Source organism: Crocuta crocuta, unplaced genomic scaffold (assembly GCF_008692635.1).
Source record: "Crocuta crocuta isolate KB4526 unplaced genomic scaffold, BGI_CrCroc_1.0 scaffold279, whole genome shotgun sequence".
Lineage (NCBI taxonomy): Eukaryota > Metazoa > Chordata > Mammalia > Carnivora > Hyaenidae > Crocuta > Crocuta crocuta.
Genome location: NW_027551570.1, coordinates 4608024 through 4626889, shown reverse-complemented (window position 1 = coordinate 4626889; position 18866 = coordinate 4608024). Strand labels below are relative to the sequence as shown.

General features: G+C 37.0%; 1 protein-coding gene and 1 long non-coding RNA gene across 3 annotated transcripts in view; one reads left to right on the top strand and one right to left on the bottom strand.

The window, feature by feature from the left end:
• Window positions 1-18866, bottom strand: part of TBC1D5 (TBC1 domain family member 5) — a 536447-nt gene that overhangs the window by 82555 nt on the left and 435026 nt on the right. Inside the window, exon 18 of the mRNA XM_077750881.1 lies at window positions 4382-4467. Within this exon, the coding sequence (XP_077607007.1) occupies window positions 4382-4467 (86 nt within the window). The remainder of the gene's footprint in view (window positions 1-4381; window positions 4468-18866) is intronic.
• Window positions 10-14257, top strand: LOC144220574 (uncharacterized). Of its 2 annotated transcripts, none has more exons than XR_013331785.1 (3): window positions 10-594; window positions 4305-4443; window positions 13987-14257. It is a non-coding gene; the product is annotated as an uncharacterized LOC144220574 (long non-coding RNA). The 2 variants fall into 2 exon arrangements; XR_013331784.1 differs by lacking the exon at window positions 13987-14257 and adding an exon at window positions 6020-6074.

Sequence of the window (18866 nt, the reverse complement as noted above, 5' to 3'; positions counted from 1 at the left end):
TCCCGAGGAGAGATGCGGAATTATTAGTCACCAGGCATTCCTGGGGTAAAAATGGACTGGATGCCGTCACTCTTTGGTCACGTGGAGCCCAGCTAAGGAATGTAGGACGCATCTTAACAGCTCAGGGCACTCTCCTTATTAGAATCTTCTTTCCCTGGAGCCTGGCTTCCTCTGAGATCTCATGTAGGGTTTCTGACAAGGGGCCTTCTGCAGAGAGTCCGTCTACCAGAATTATAATTCTGGAATCTTTGATCACTGATATGAATTAAGTTGTTTAAGCTCTGATAGGGGTCCATAATTAGCACAGAGAATGTTCTTGCTGATCTGATGAGTGGAGAGATCATGAACTAAGCTTGGTATTTTCCATCTCTAAAATTTTGATATGAGATTGCTTAGGCAAGTTAAAAGACCTCGAGTTGTGGAACGTGTAATCAGGCACCACTAGATAAAGTGACATGTGCTCTGGAGGCACTACTGACCGCTCTGGGGCCGTTACCCCATCGCCTCTGAAGAGCAGAAAGAAGCACACATTTTGAGAAAGTGTGTTGTGTCCTTTTCAGACAGAAAATCCATGACCGTTCTGGAATAAAAAAGGTATGTGATTCTACTCTTAATATAAGCAACTGCAGTATTTAAAAACTATGAAATTCTGTTCCACGACTACTCATTTGGACATTTTAGTGGTTACAGATTCCTAAATAGATTGATAGGTTCTTCTGAAGACTGGTCACAAATTAGATGTACTTATTTTTTTTATAGCAGCAATTTCTGGTTATTTAAGGACAAAATTGGAACGAGCTTTGAGTGTTAAATTGTCGTTCCGAGCTTAAAAGTTGAATGAATAAGAAAATGTCAATTCCCATTTTTAAAAAGAAATTTGCAAGTAAGTAAAATCAGAGCACAGTGAATATTATGCACACACGTAATGGAAAATCTACCACTAAAATACCTAGGCACTTGCTTTTAAAGACTTAATTATAGCAATCCATGGTAAAGCAGAGACGAGAAATCAGGCTTCTTGATTTCTAGAGATATTCTTATCCATGAAATCACATGTCATCTTTGCATCCTTATCCCTTATTTGGATAAGCAACACAAATAGAAGTCCATTACCATAGATGTAGCAGGTATTAGTTCTCTGCTTTTCAGGTGTCTGCCTGTTTCCTGTCTATTATCTATCCATTGATCACAGCTGGGGGTTCCCCCATGAGTATATACCCCTCTGAATCATTCCCATCCCTGTCTCCTTACTCAGTGACACTTCCAATGCATTAACTCCTTAGTAGCCTCTAAACAGCTAAGAAAGTAGTTGCAAGGCTAATTATGGCTAAAGGGCCCATCTAGCTAAGAGCATCTTAGGACTTAAATAGTGAAATGGAGACTTTACCAATGGTATCACAGCTACAGAAGCTTTTGATCATGGATAAAGTAGTGATACTGACATGGGAAACAAACCTCCAGGGCATAAGATGGTGGTTATAAGGGCTACATACAGAATTGGAAGAATTCTCTGGCAAGATTATCAGGTAACAAGGGTATCCATGCACCTTCACCAGTGCTAGCTTGCCCATTCATTCATTCATTTTAAACCACTTTATTGGGGTATAACTGACATATTAACAGCTGTGCGTATTTATTGTGTACAACTTGATAAGTTTGGGGATAAGTAAACATCTGTAAAATCATCACAATTTATGCCATAAACATATCCATCACTTCCAAAAGTTTTCTCTCTCCCTCTTTATTATTTTTTGTGATAAAAACACTTAAAAAAAGATCAACTTTCTTAACAAACTTTTAATATATATTAATTAATGTATTATTATGATTATAACCTATGGGCACTATACTATACAGTAGCTCTCTGGGATTTATTCATCTCTGACTCATTTATTTTTTATTTATATGTATTTTTAAAGTTTATTTTATTTTTTTTTTTTAGAGAGAGTTAGCACATGCATGCAAAGGGGGAGGAAAAGAAAGAGAGGGAGAGAGAAAGAATCTGAAGCAGGCTCCCCATTGTCAGCACAGAGCCCATGTGGGACTAAACTGCAGGAACCATGAGATCATGACCTGAACCAAAATAGAGAGTTGAGTGGGATGCTCAACCCAGGTGCCCCTATTTTTTCAATTTTCTAATTTGAAAGGTGAAAATGATATTGTATTGTTGTTCTAACTGGCATGTCTTTGATTAATTAGGAGGTTGAAGAAAGAGCCTTTTAAATGTTTATTTTCTGTTTGAAATTCTTTCACTGAGTGCCTACTATATTCTAGACACTATGCTAGGTGCTGGAGATACAATAGTTAATAAAACAAAATGTGGAGTTCATTTCAGTCCGAGAGACAAACAATAAAAACAAAAAACAAGCCAATAAGGTTTTTACCATTTCAGGTAGTAAGAATGCTATAAAACACAAAAACAGTATGTAGAGACAGAGTAAAGGGGCCCATTATTTTAATAGGGTAGTCAAAAAGAGGTTCTCTGAAGAGATGATATTTGAACAGAGTGAAGACCAGTATGCCATGTAGATTCTTGAGTTAAGAATCCAGACATAGGGAAAAGCAAGTTCAAAGCTCCACACATAGAGAAAAGCAAGTTCAAAGCTCCACACATAGAGAAAAGCAAGCTCAAAGCTCCTGAAGTGGGAACATGTTTGTCTGCTTGAGGAACGGCAATCAGGTCGGTGTGGCTGCAGTCCAAGGAGCAAGGGAAAGCACGGTGGGAGCCAATGGGGTTGCAGAGACAGGAGGCCGGATCATGCAGCGTGGTGCGAGAGGCCTCTCTGAGGTGACCTTTGGGCTGAGCCCTAAATCATGCAGAAGCAAGAAAAGAGAAGGAAAGGTGCAGAGCAAGTGCCACCATGGGAGTTAAGACAAAGGGAGAGTGAGAGGACAAAAGGTCACAGAGATAGAAAACGGGCGCAGGAAGAAGACTGGATTATCAATAGTAAGAGGTGGCTTTTGGAGGCTTTATGTTGGGGTGTAATGCAATCTTCTGTAAGCTGAGAGTTCTTTGGCTGTAGTGTGGAAACTAATTTGGCAGTGCTGGGGTACGGGAGAATAGGGGACCGAAGAAGGGATTCTTGCTAGAAAGATCTTATATAAACAAAGTACCTAAAATACCTGGTCCTCTTAAACAGACACAACTAAATACTTGACATGACAGAGTAGAAATACAAGTGACTAGACTAGAAGATTCCTGAGGGCAGGGGTTTTATCTGGTTTGTTCCCTGTGTATCTCCAACGCCCAGAATAACGCAAGTCTGGCACACAAGAAAAATTGTTAAATTAAATGAACAAATGACTATGCAGAAGAGCCTTTAACTAGGGAAACAAGAATCAGATGAAATGAACCAACAGAAAAGAGCTTCAGAGAAGAGCCTCATGGGCTATAGAGCCAGTGTCACAATTACACAGTGCATCAGAGTAGGAGACAGATTTCAATCAAGGATGAGTACCTGAAAAATAACAGAATACTAAAACAGGGTTCAAAACACAAGTTTAAATGTAGCTGGTTTCTCATAAACTTCTTCTCACCCCTTAGACTATGAGTGTCTATGTGACAGGAATTATGTCTTCTTTTCAACTCTCCCAGCAAGAGCAGAACACATTACGTGTGTACTCCATAAATGTATATTTAGGTTGCTGGAATCCTACTGAAGAAAAGCTAGTGCATAGGCAAGATGTTTATGGAAAAAAATTCGGACAACTTGGCAGCATTTATCATTACTAACATTTCAGTCTTCCAGAGTAAACTTTGAAATTACGTTCTAATTTGAGATGGTTCTGGTTTGACAAGTTAACTCTTGAGACATCTGAGTGCAGTATTATGAAAGAACAAAACTGTTCATCAACCCTTTATGCCAATGTTAATTTCTTTTAAAAGTAGAATTTTAATGTTTTTTAATTCCTACAGTGACCCTTAAAATTTCTATGTCTATAATCACAAATGCACACAAAAGATGCATTTATAAGCAGATTGTGTAGTTCTAAAGGCAGTTGGGAAACCCAATTTTAATTTTGTTACTGATATAATTTAAAAATATATTATAGAACTGCCTCTTTTCAATCAACAGCAAAGATCTGGAAAGAGATAAAGGCGCAATTTATTCAGGTTTATTAGTGTTAGAAAAATGAAGTTGCCTTACTGCAAATTATAACAAATACTCTTCTATTTTTCTTCTTACCACTGACATCAATGTATACATTTTCTCATGCCTTAAAAAAAAAAAAAACTCAGATAATTTATTTAATAAAGATGTCATTAACCACTGATAGGCTACAATCTCTGTATTTATTGTCAGCATATGTGTAAAAATTCCTGAAGATCTCGGAGAATATCTCTGTGGCTTGTAACTTTCATCAGAGAAAGGGGACTTACCGGCTTTTATTCATAAGATCTGCTCCCCGTGCTTTGTAATAGTCTAAATTTGGATGGAATTGGTAAGTCACTGGTCTTGGATTTCTCTATAGAAAAAAGAAATGTAAATGTATAAAGCTATTTAAATTACCCATTAAGACATAAAAGAACAAAGACAATTGTTTTTGTAGAAGGAATACATATGATAATCAAGTTCAATCATTAGCGTGTTTCGTTTTGCTTTCATTGTTGAAGTTTACCTTAACTGATCTTAGTCCTGATTAAACACTGAAATTATTTTATGTTTTATTTCTACCCGTCTCAAAGTTCACAAAAATTTATTCCTGTCATTAGATCTTTTTAAGTATCCTTAATGTACAGTGTTATATTACTTTCAGGTGGACAATATGATTCAACGATTGTATACATTTCTCTGTGCTCAAGATAAGTGTAGATTTATTTCTGATGATTTTGATCACATTTAATATGACTTTCCAAAATACAATTAGATAAAATTATGACAAAACTGAAAAATTATATGAGATGTAAAGCAAGAACAATGTAGGCCTAATGCCTGAGAGATACAAAGTGTTAAGAAAGCTGCGTTTTGGAGGAAGAGAAAAAAATCGCTTAGTTTTTGATAACTAGAATGCCATATATGCCCACTAGATGGCACACCGAGTCTTTCTTCTCCAAAAACAAATGTGGTATTTTAGAATTTAGCAATTCTTTTAAAGTTAGAAATTTCTATGTCATCTATTCTTATATACGAGTTTAACAATTACCCAAGGAGTGGAAATATTAGCAGAGTGCCATCAAAATGGAAAATCAAACTACCGAATGCACATTTTCATAACAGCAGCAATACACTGGCCTCTCTGGCATTTGATATTATTCATAAATATTGCAAAAAAAAAAAAAGTCCTGAAATCATTAGGTCGGGTTTGTCAATTTAAATATGTTACCATCATTTAATGTGTCTATTATTTAAATGTATCAAGTCCATCACAGGCAAATAAAAATGAAATAAATTCTAGTTTATAAAACAGTTAATATGTTAAATATCATAATGAAAACAAATACCACTTCTAAAATGTTAAATTACATATTTTTCATTAAAAAGTTTGATAAAACTTATAAATAAATGTGTTCCAGTGTTCACCTAAACTTATAATTCAAGTTAATGAGTAGGACTTTGAACAGGGCATGTCCTGTCCTTTGAGAGATCTACTTAGCCACAGAAAGGCTTCATTTTATCTTAATAGAAAATTACCAATATACTTTGATATCAATCCTTAGAGCCATAATTCCAAGGCACTGATATACTTGTATGTAGGCAGGAGTGTATAATTGCTAAGGTTAAATAGTTTGAAATTCATCAAGCTAACAAGCTGCATCTTAATGGCCATGATGGACCTTTTCTTTTTCTGCTGAAAAGAGAATATTTACACAGCTCAACCCTTTCATATCTCTTCCAAGTCAGCCCTAATCATCTGACAAAAATGACAATCCCTTGATTTAGCTCCAGCTACTACTCCACTGGTTTGGTATTCAACACAGTTCTACAATAATCAAATCTGAATTGCCTTGATGAAGAGGACTGATGCTTCCATGACTACCATACTATTAAGTCTAACAGTGCAACTTTTCTCTCTCTAGGAATTACACAGGTTTCCTCATGGTAGCTGATGACAACCTGGACCCAAGTATAATGGGAAAATAAAATAAAGGTTAAAGCTACTGGCAGATTGCCAACGCATTCATGATTTATTTAAAAAATTAACTTTCGCAGGACTATCACTCATGACTAATTTTGCTCTTTAGATTCTCACTACCTGGAAATACATTTTGTTTTCGCTAATAAAAAGGCTTTTCTTCTCCGACTCCCAACAAACTAATAAAAGATTATGTTACTTTTTGCTAGAAAACAATGAAATAAGGGATTGCATGGAGCAATTTCTTGAAACATCTTCATAAAGAAATGACAAGCAATTCAAGACACGAAGTGCTGATGTATCTAAGCACTTAAAGCCATTATTAGGAATAATGATCTAACTTGAACATATGAATGAGGCTCAAGTATTGCTTTCACAGAGGCCTATTTAAATTCCTAGGAGACTTACTAGTATCAAAGCGAGAGGCAGTTTAAAGTATGATGTACTGGGATGAAGAAAAAAAAGAAAAGAAACAAAAGATGATGTTGAAAAACAGCATTTGAAATTTGAGAAAATAAAATCAGAGGTTATAGTTGAAAGTTATCCAATAGGATTTTCTGAGAAGATGATGCTATTACTAAAACATAAATATGTCAATACATACACGATCTAGATTACCACTGTCCAACAGAAATACAATGTGAGTCGCAAATGCAAGCTTCATATGTGACTTAAAATTTTCCAGCAACCACATTAAAAAATAGAAAGAAACAAGTTTAATTAAATGTAATATTTTATTTAATTCACTATATCCAAAATGTTGTCATTGTAACATGTAATCAATATAAAAATCATTGAGATTTTTTACATTCTTTCTTTTGTACAGTCTTTGAAATCCACTACACATAGTACACTAATGCACATCTCAATTTGGGCCAGCCATATTTCAAGTTCTCAATAGCCACATGTGGTCTGTGGCTACTGTAATGGACAGTATAGAACTCAATGTTTGGCATATACATTAAAAGTCACGTAGCTAAAAAAAATCAACATATATCGGCATGAACAGTAAAAGGGGCACAAATGCTTTTATACAGCAAGATTCAGTCCTGACAGCTCTTCAATTTACCTGTAATTCTTCTCTTTTAATTAAGTTCACTTTATCTCTTCTGAATAAGGTTTTAAAAAGTCAAGAAATTTTGGAACGATATCCTTTCACACAGCTATGTACCGAAATGATAACAATAGTTTCCTTAGGGGCATGGGATTAAATGAGCATAATTCTAACTTTATGCAACTGAAACACTTTAAAAGCGATACTTGCTTTTCATATTTAAAAGGATTTTTTTCCAAATAAAATTTTCTAGAATTGTAACAGTTCTGATTTTTAATTTTTAACTATCAGAATTTCCTCTAAAATATGAGCCAGTAGAAATGTACACATAGAAAGCTCTGTATGTAAGAAAGGCTGGACTCCATGATAGTTGTAATTTTTCATTGTGCTGGACATGTGATGCCAATGGCTTTAATAGTATGTCTTTGCACGGACTGGAACAATTACTAATTATTTGAAATACATTTTCATCCAGACAGGATTTTGACTAGTATAAGCTTTTAGAAACCAACATGCATTATAAAAAACACACACTCTTGGTGAATCTTTCTCTGGTCGAAAGATAGCAAAATGGTGATCATAACTTAGATCGATTTGTGTACAGAGGAATACCAATTATGTTCTGTTACCTGGGAGGTCTATATTAAATTATACAAGAAGATGCAGAAATCACAAATTCAGTACACTCTCAGTTTACCATGCCTCTCCTAGACCAACCCAGATGGACTGGAGATAGATGGACTTGTATTCTACAAGACTGCAGCTAGTTAACTCCCAAGAACCACTGACTCAATTCCTCTCTGTCAACAAGCTGTTGGAGCTCTTCTTAAACCTTTCTCTTCAACATTTTACTTTACTTCAATATAAGAAGAATGCTGAAAATCCCACCCATTCTACAGACAGGCTGGGTTTGGGGAGGCATCTTAAAGCCTTGTGGACAGAATGACTTACAGAAGCAGAAACAAGCGTCATAGAAGGAAGGATATGGGAAAACCCAACCCAATCCAACCCAACCCAACCAACCCATGCTGTACTTCCGAATTTCCAAAATGCTTTTGTTAATCTGGCATGATTACAAAATCAACTTACAAATAGTACTTAAAAGACCACAATCAAAGTAAGGGCTGAAACTAATCGGAATCTATCTAACCTCTCCATTACAGTTAACATTCTACACTTCTGAGGTCTGTATTACATGTTAGTAAGCTGCTCCTTAATGTAATCTCACATAAAACAAACATCCTGTCCCTTACAGAGTATGACTTCTGATGGTGGGCTGTGCCCTACTCTGCAATGTGCTCTACTCTATGCTGGAAGTCACAGATCAGCATATTACCCTCCTCCCTCTGCCACTCTTCCCCCAGTGAATATTTCAGTATTTTAAGTTGATGCTCACTTTGCGTGGTAGCATACAACTGTTTAAATGTTAACCCACACTAAGTACAACTAACTACAAGATGTGACAGGAATAATGAACTACAAGATGCTACGTGACAGTTTTCCTTGTTCTGAGCCTGGTGAAATCAAACTCATCCAACAAAGGTCTAGAAATAGTACTGTCTAGATCGGTCCCTCAACTAAACTCATCCTCCCTTGAAGATGACGATCTCTTTTTGAATTGTTATGTGGAAACCACAGAAGGAAAAGAGCGTGAAGTATTCCTCTTGGAACTTGGAACAGCACAATGCCTCTCATAAGACTGGCTATTTACAAACATGTGTAGAATCAAAAGGAACAAAAGAAAAACAATCGCAGTGACCTTTGTGATTCCAGTTCTAATAGCGGAATGTACCACTAAAAGTTAAAGTTAGGGGTTTAAAACAAACGGACTAGGGTAAACATAACATCGATCATCTGCTTTAGAGGCACAGGCTGCCTGGCAGGGGAAGCAAAGGATCAGTAGATAGTGAGTCCCCTGCCGAGACCCTGGACCCACCCACTCCTAGCAGAGCCCCTGGGAGGAGTCAGTTACACTCTTAGCTGTTAGTTTCCTCACTGAAAACTTGTGGTAAGAATCAAATGAGACAATGAACATGAGGTGCACAGCACAGTGTCAGGCACTCAATAAAAATTCAAGGAAAGGGAAGCAATGATTATCTTTTGGTAACACTGAGCACTGACAGACTTTTGAGAGCAGATTTGACAGTTTGACAACTTAAAATCCATGATAACCACAGGTAGAGAAAGTGGTGTTGCATATTTCTGAAAATCACATATAAATTTGGGTGGATTTTTATCAAACGTTGTATTTTTTAAAAGCAAAAACACATATTTAGGAAAACCTCTCATGCAAAGTGGAACTCCTATGTGGGGAAAGAGGCTATTTTACTTCTCAGAATAAGAGTACATATATTTATAAATTAAAAAAAATTGTAAAACCATATTAATACACACTTGCTTGCCAGCTTATAAGGTTATAATAATTAAAGTGATCTCCTGCAATATGTCCAAATTATTATCACTTATATAGCTTATTGATCACAATTTTTACATTAAACTGATAAAGTTCTTGCAGCACTTGTCTAATAGAAAAGACTGACTTATATTTACAATATAATGTCTGTTTGGCATGAAGGAAAGAAAATATTTGACAAATGAAGAATTACTTTGCTTTCACTCCCCTATTATCTTGCTACCAACTCTTTTAAGTTTTAGCATGCCAGATTAGAAAAGGGGAAAAAAATAAGAGCTCAGAAGGAGAAGCAGCACTGTAAAAATATGTCGAACATTTCTCTTTGATGAAAAATGAGACTCTTATTTTAGTGAATATGTTATTGCCTCGATGCTGGGGGAAAAGCAACCGTCATTAGGAAAACGAATTGCTCAGCTGTTTATAAGCAAAAAGCTCTGGGGGAATTTCTTAGGACCCCAAAGGCAAGGCATTACAGGGCTATGCAAACATATGTTGCAGGTGTTTTAGGGGAGACAGGTGGGCAAGCCCCAGCCATGGAAGAGGAGTTAGTTTCGTGCGCTGTGAGTGAAACGCGTTAACCCAAATGCATCCAAGTACAGGGATGCCATGGCACCGGTGAACTGGAGCTGAGGAGCACACACTCTCCCTAAAATTATCCTGTTAGTGCCAAGCAAACAGAACTCTTCCCTTCTTGTAGTTTTATAGAAAACAAACACTGCCAATTACTTTTTTTTTTTTTTTTAACTAAAGGTATTTGAAACCTGGAACAAAGAACTGCCTGAAATAGCGATAATTATCCAAAAAAAGATAAGGATGAAGTATTGTTGCCTTTATTTAAACAAATATTCCTAAGGAGACAGTTTGTTGTAATATCCCCTCTTTGGTTCACTAGGCAACATTAGATTTATCATAATTCTCCTAAAGCCTAAGATATTTCTATATTAAAATGCTAATTTTCTTTTCTTTTGCCTGTAATTAAAGCTGGGGAAATTTGTGATCTGATATTCGCTGATTGCTAGAGGGTCCACAAAGGTCTCACTATTTCTGTTTCTTATTGCCACATACTGCCCTCTTCATTAAAATTAGATACAGTAACACAGTGGATCAAAAAGGCAGGCATTATGATCTTAAATGCTCACAAAATTCACATTTAAGAAAACACACATGTAAAAATAAAATGAGCAGTATTATCTAGATATTGCTGTCAAACCTAGACTTGCATTTTTATTCCTTCCTCGTCATGTATCCAAGAGTTCACTTTCTCTTTATACTAATTGTTACTGAGATAACACTCATTTTACTACACATATTTATGTATAAATAGTATACTGAGCTATATCTTCCTTACCTAAACTATTTTTCCTTTTTATCTTTAAAACAACCCATATTATGAATTAAATGTCAAATACTTGGTATAAAATAAGCTCATAAGACATCAGATTTGGAAAAATAAAATCTAGTTTAGTTTTTTTCTGCAATATTATAAATCCAAAATGCATTCAAGTTAACATAGATCATCAAAAAAAATCTTTGTAACAAGGTTATAAATTAGAATATTATTTCAGTATAAGAATTAAAATGATCTCTGGTTTATATATTAATAATTCTGATGTTATTGTGAAATATATATTATGAATACTAGGTATTAAGAATCTTAGTGCAATTGACAGAAATATTCAGGTAGTTCTAATCTATGCATCTACAGATTAAAACTTAAAAAAAAGAAAATTTTAAAGGCCTTTAAAAAGTTTAAAAAAAGGAAGCAAAAAATCATTAATTGGGTAAAGACAGAGACAAAACCTCTGAACCCATGCCAGCCTCATTTTACATACTGAATAAGCCCAATTCCCCAAAGTGACATCCCCATCTATACCCTGGCAAGCCGAGACCTCAGATGGCAGAGAAGCATTTTAAACCACCTGTGCGTTATGCTCGACTGTAGCTTCACACAATAAATAGACACCAAAAGAGAAATAAAATTTTTTTCCTTTTTTAAAATATATTTACATTTTTGAATTTAGCATGCAGAAAGATGCCAGATTAACATGCCCCCCAATACACACACACACACACACACACACACACACACACACACACACGTATATACATATGCATAGCAAAGTAGTTTAGGTCTACATGTTTTCTTTGTTACTAAACCTGGGCCTCAAATTATTAGTTTTAGATAACTGATTAGCTCTTTTTAGCAGTAGTGAACTCTTTACCTTTTTCTTTCCTTAAATGTAAGCAGAATGGGGGAGAAGTGTTATTTCAATGGTTTAAAGAAAGATGGAAACCCATTTGTCTTTGCCCAAGAGTGGTTCCCAATCTTCAGTGATATAAAGGAAAAAGGAAAGAGGTAATCTTAAATAATATTCCTAAATATTCCAATTTGTGACTTAGAAGCTAAAAGAACCTTGGTTTGAGAAAGGTTGCTTCCATCTTCTTTTCCCTATCCCGTCCTTTCATTACGCACTTGCAATTGCCAAGGCAACCACGGTAAGATCCTCCTGCACACTGAGGCCTGGTAAAAGGGAGCCTCACACAGCTACACTTCTTTGCAATTTTGGGGGTACTTTCAATGATAAAACATCTTGAAATTGAAAACATTCACTTATTATATAAACCCACTCTTGTGAAGGTCATTCACGAACACTGTCTTTTTTGTGATGCTTTCTAGTATTACAATGAAGTATCAGTACTGAACTTTAAACTGTCCAAATGAGGAAAGAAATCAGACAACAACCATAAATAACACCCAGGTTAGTTATATTTTCCTGAGTGAGACTGATTTCTATTTAAGAACGGGTGTCAAGTAAGACTACAGAGACAGTTAAAAGTTCCTATTAGATGGACTCTTGCCTTTCTTGATTATTTTACTTAAGATTTCAGGTATCATTATAAAAAAAAAGAACACCGGTATCAGATGTGAATTTCTCTTAAGAGTAGACAGTGTAATAAAATATTTTATTTTTTTTTATTTTTTTTTATTTTTATTTATTTCTAGGAGAGAGAGAGAGGGAGACAGCGTGAGCAGGGGAGGGTCAGAGAGAGAGGGAGTCACAGACTCTGAAACAGGCTCCAGGCTATGAGCTGGCAGTCAGCACAGAGCCCGACGCGGGGCTCGAACCCACGAACCGCGAGATCATGACCTAAGCGAAAGTCGGACGCTTAACCGACTAAGCCACCCAGGCGCCCCAAAATATTTTCTTTTTAATCATAACTTTGGATACAGGTCTTAAAACCATACCCCTTCAAATATCCAGTGATAATAACTAGCACATCAGCGGCATGCTGCTCATGACAGTCTACACTAGGGGTCCTTATCGTTTTTGTGCCGTGGACTATGCTGCTTTCTGGTGAAGACTTTGGCCACCATTTCAGGATAATGCTTTTAAATATATAAAATAAAATAAATAGGGTTATAAAGGAAACCAATTATGCTGAAATACAGTAATCAAAATATTGAACAAATTTACAGCATAGTGAAATGTACTTTTATATTAATGTATTAAATAAGATATGGTGGCTGGTCTAATCATTACTATAATTTAGAAGTAGTGATGAATGTAAATGGTATTTCAAGATATCTTCATCAACGTAATGGGATATAAAATATCTGTGATTGCTATTAGTGAAAATGTTTCAGGTGCTGTCGATACTACTGCAATTTGTTGTCTTCGTCCCTCGCTGAAGGAAATACTAAATTTTAGTGAGGGCTTAGTAAAAATTAAGTGCAAAAATAAACTTCCCATCCAAGTTCTTAGGACCCCCTGAATTCCATCCACATACGGTTTGGGGGCTTTTCTCAGAAACCTGGAAGAAGGCTTTGGATAACAGCTTTCCTCTTGGGAAGGCAGAGGCTTTTGATACCACTGCATTAGTTTATTAACACTTTTCACTGTATAAGTGTGTGCAGAGGTAATAGTCAAATATAAAACGACTGCTGTAGCACAGGCAGTGACCAATTAGGGCTGACCCGGATCCAGGGAGAGGATGTCTGGAGAGCTGCTGCCAGTGCCAGGCTTTAACCCCTCAGACGCCGGATTTCCCTAATCATTGACATCGAAGTACTTCACTATTTTAACAACTGGTATAGCTGTAACACCAGATGAAGACCAGCTGGGAGAGAAGCACTATTTGGGAGGAGGGTTGTTCGTAAGTACAGGTTTCGCCCTGGGTAGCATCCAGTACCTTATCTGAATGAACGGGAAGTGAGGCGACCCGGTGGGGATGAGGGTGAGGAGGAGGGGGAAATGCCTGATTACAGTGAAGCAAGATGTCTACTTCTGGAGAGCCCACTCTTTCTGTGCTAGCTTCTCTGTCCTCTCTAACTTCCCTACTGGTGTGGAGCAACCGATAGCTCCCAGATTTGTGGAGGGGTGCTCCATGAGTGGGGCTGTCAACTCACCATGTTTCTTTTTTGTTTGTTTGGTTTTTTTTATAGGCAGCTGAACTTTCTTTTAGTCCACAACCAGAGATGCTCTAAAGTTAAGAGCCCACTTTCTTCTGAAGAATCAAGTCAGTTAGCTGGGGTCCAAGATACCGCTGGTTGGAACACTGAAGCAGTGAGAAGAAACAGAGCTGCACACTTTGTTGTGATTCAGAAAGGAGAATGAGAAGGACTTAAGTAATCACCCATCTAGATCAAGAGTTATCTTTGGAGGCCGTTCCTTCTCTAGTCATTATTCTATGTGGAAGTACAGAGCTCTTATTTCCTGGTGGACACCACATTTAGAATACCCTTGAGAGAGATGACTTATTAGATGAAAAGGAGTGGGGGAGGGGAGGGAGTACAAAAAAGCAAAGTATAATTCTTTTTATGTAAATATTTTTTTAAAGAAATAGGTTGCAGAAATTGACAAGAGGATCTTAAAATTCATATGGGAATGCAAGTGACTCAGAGTGTCAAAAATTATCCTTAAAAAGATAAACTGAGTACATGGACTCATAATTCCTGATTTTAAAAACTTACTACAAAGCTATAGTAATCAAGACAGTGTAGTAAGAGCATTAAGGACAAACACAGATCAGTGGAATAGAACTGAAAGTCCAGAAATAACCCCTCACATTTATGGTTAATTAGTTTTTGAAAGGGGGCAAGACAATTTCATGAGGGATAGAATACTCTTTTCAAAAAGCACAACTTGTCTACATGCAAAAGAATAAATATGGACCCCTACCTCACACCACACACAGCATTAACTCAAAGTAGATCACAGACCTAAATGTAAACTATCAAACCCTTAGAAGAAAACACAGGAGTAAATCCTCGTGATCTTGGGTTAGGCAATGATTTCTTACCTTGGGTTAGGCAATGATTTCTTAGCCATGGCACCCAAACTCTCATCATTTGTAGGACCTCATCAACATTACGAACATTTGTGCTTTAAAAGACACCATTAAGAAAGTGAAAAGATCTACAGATGAGAGAAAATATCTGCAGATCATATATCAGGGCCTTGAATCCAGAATATATATAAAGAACTCTTACAGCTCAATAATAAAATGATAACACAATTAAAAATGGGCAAAAGATCCAGACATTTCTCTAAAGAACATGTACAAATGGCCCGTAAGCACAAAGATGTTCAACATAATTAGTCACCAGGGAAGTGCAAATAAAAACCAAAATCAGATGCCACTTGAAACCCATTAGAATCACTATGATAAAAAAGACAGAAATAACAAGTGCTGGCGAGGATGTGGAGAATTTGAGCCCTCATACATTTTTGGTGGGAATGTAAAATGGTGTAACCACTTTGCAAAGCAGTTTGGCAGTTCCTTAAAATGTTGAATGTAGAGTTACCATATGACCAAGCAGTTTCACTGCTAGGTATATATCCAGGAGAAATAAAAATGTGTCCACACAAACATGTGCCCAGGAAGTGTTCACAGCAGCATTACTCATAGTAACTACAGAGGGGAAACAACCCAACTGATGAATGGATGAACAACATGTGGTATATCCATGGTAGAATATTATTTGGCAGCAAAAATAAAGCATTGGTACAAGCTACAGCATGGATGGACCTCAAAAACATTATGCTAAATTAAAGAAGCTGGTCACCAAAAAGACACCTACTGTATGATCCCATTTGCACAAAATATCTAGAATAGGAAAATCCATAGGACCAGAAAGTAGACTAGTGGTTGGCTAGGGTAGAATGGGGGAGTTTCTGGTGAGGGGGAGAAAAGTGGACAATGACAGTAATGGGTACAAAAGTTCTTTTGGGGATGATGAAAAGGTACTAAAATTAGATTATGGTGATGGTTGTACATCTCTGTAAATAATACTAAAGCCCATCCAGTTGTATGCTTTAGTGAGTGGATTTCTTATTGTATGTAAATTGTATCTTAGTCATACTGTTAAAAACCAGAAATATGATATGTGCTGGTAAGTGCATACATATACACACACACACACTTTTCTTTTTCCCAGGAGAAAGGAACTGATGCAGGCAGAGGAGCACTGGATAGGAACTTTGCTTTTACTTTGTATTTTTTCACAAAATTTTGTAATTTCCTGAACACATGTCATAGTACTCCATTCCCATTCTCCTACTAATGGGAGCTATCTCTACGATAGGTTTATATACAGGAACTATGCTGATTTCTTCTTTGTACTTCTCTGCACTAAACTAAAAATAAAACTTGTATCTCTTTTTTTAAATGTTTATTTTTGAGAGAGAGAAAGAGACAGAGCATGAGCAGGGTAGGGACAGAGAGAGAGGGAAGCACAGAATCTGAAGCAGGCTCCAGGCTCTGATCTGTCAGCCCAGAGCCTGCCGCAGGGCTCGAACTCACAAACCGTGAGATCATGACCTGAGCTGAAGTCGGATGCTTAACTGACTGAGCCACCCAGGCACCCCAAAGCTTACCACTTTAATGCTACTTAAAATACAAGATAAAAAGTATTTTGTATCTTTCTCAGTTAGGATTTTGTGCTCATAACACACATATCATAGGTTAAATAATATGCAGAACACTTTACAATTCTGGTTGAAGCTGTCATTCTTTTACCAAAAGTCTATCATATAGTGTTATGCTTACTTAGTGAGTCATTTTGACCTCTGGTAGGACTGGCTCTTTCCACACAGGCCTTTGAAGATCTAGGAATTCAGATAAGGCTGAATCTTAAAAGTCATCTGGAAGCCTTAAATGGTACCAACTATAGGATTTCTCTGTAACACACACACACATACTCACTCACTCACTCAGGTATAATCTTACAGATCTGGCAAAGTAACTCCTTGTGAATACACCCTCAATTTCAATCCTTTCTGTACAATTTTTTTTAACATTTATTTATTGTTGAGAGACAGAGAGAGACAAAGCACAAGCAGGGGAGGGGCAGAGAGAGAGAGGGGGAGACACAGATTCCGAAGCAGGCTCCAGGCTCTGAGGTGTCAGCACAGAGCCCGATATGGGGCTCAGACTCATGAATGGTGAGATCATGACCTGAACCAAAGTCAGACGCTTAACTGACTGAGCCACCCAGGCACCTTTCTGTCCAATCCTTTTTATGTTACTCTTTCCACTATCACCTCTCTGCACAAAAAGCCCTAAATCTCCATCTCTGGTATCAACATTTCAGACTGCTTCTCAGATAGGACCTTAGACCCAGAACATAAGCATCTGGGTTGAGCAAGTTCTATCTGTGTGGCTCCTCTAGGACTCCTGTGACAAAACCACACTGCTGCATGGTCATGACCCTCCCAAGAGTTCAGATATGTCTTATTTTTTTTGCCTTGAGTTTTTCAAGCCTCTAATCTGGTTTTCAGTGATCCATACATATAATGTCACCAGAATCACCTTTCAAAAATTTTGGCCTGATTTTTTTTTTTTTTTTTTTTTTACTACCTTCCTTGGTTCTGAATCAGGTCTCAAATGCAAATCAAAGTTTCCATTTCTTGGCATGACACTCAAGGACCTCTGCAACCTGGGCCCTAAAATACTTCTCATATTTCCCTTTATATACCCTACCTTTCACTCACAACTACCTATGGACATTCCCCACATCTCCAGGCTTCAGGTAAGCTGTCCCCTGTGGTCAGGCTCGTACATCTACTCACTTGTTCTCCACTTTCTGAAATCCTTCTCATTCTCTGTTCCAATACTACCTCCTCATGAAGCCTTTCGTGAAGTTCCACTTCACTATAGTATCTCCATGCTGACAGCATGCTAATTTTAAATCACTTTTGCATCTATTTCATCTTGTCTTGCATTATGGCTAGTGGTGTGTATGTCTACCTTCCATGCAGAGTGTACGTTCAGAGGGCGGGGCCCAGGTCCCGATTACCAATTGTCTAGTGTCTGCCTCCAGCAAAGTGTCTCGTACCTGGTCTGTGCTCAGTGACTGCCCATGGACTAGGTAAACCAAAGAGTTTGTCAGTGTCTGACCTTTAAAGAAATAGCTGCAGAGGTGATAGGATATAATATACAGAAAACTGTGAAGACTCCACCAAAAGCTACTAGAACTGATAGATGTACTCAGTAAGGTTGCAGGATACAAAAACAACATACAGAAATTTGTTGCATTTCTATACACTAATAATGAAGCAGCAGAAAGAGAAATTAAGGAAACAGTCCCATTTACAATTGCACAAAAAGAACAAAATACCAGGAATAAATGTAGCCAAAGAGATGAAAGACCTGTTCTCTGAAACTATAAGACACTGATGAAAGAAACTGAAGAAGATACGAACGGAAAGATATTCCATGCTCACGAATTGAGAGAATATTGTTAAAATGTCCATACTACCCAAAGCGATCTACAGACTTAATGCAGTCCCCATCAAAATACTAACAGCATTTTACATAGAACTAGAACAAATAATCCTAAAATTTGTATGGAACCACAACAGACCCTGAATAGCTAAAGTAATCTTGAAAAAAAAAAACAAAACGGAAGATACCACAACCCTAGATTTCAAGATCTACTACAAAGCTATACTAATCAAAACAGTATGGTACTGCCACAAAAATAGACACACAGATCAACAGAACAGGATAGAGAGCCCAGAAATAAACCCCAAAGGAGTTTAGATTAGAGGATGGAGACAATCAGATAAGAAGATATATCTGTGCAGGACTGCGTCCATGCTGAATGTTTAGAAAAGGAGGTAGGGGGGCATGAAAGTGCACAATAGAGGGATATGACTTCTTCAGGGAAATCAGGGAGGACTGTGCACCATGGTGAGGAAAGAATGAACTTAACTGATTTTGTCATTCTTTTTTTTTTAATTTTTTTTAACGTTTTTATTTATTTCTAGGGGGGAGAGAGAGAGAGAGACAGTGTGAGCAGGGGAGGGTCAGAGAGAGAGG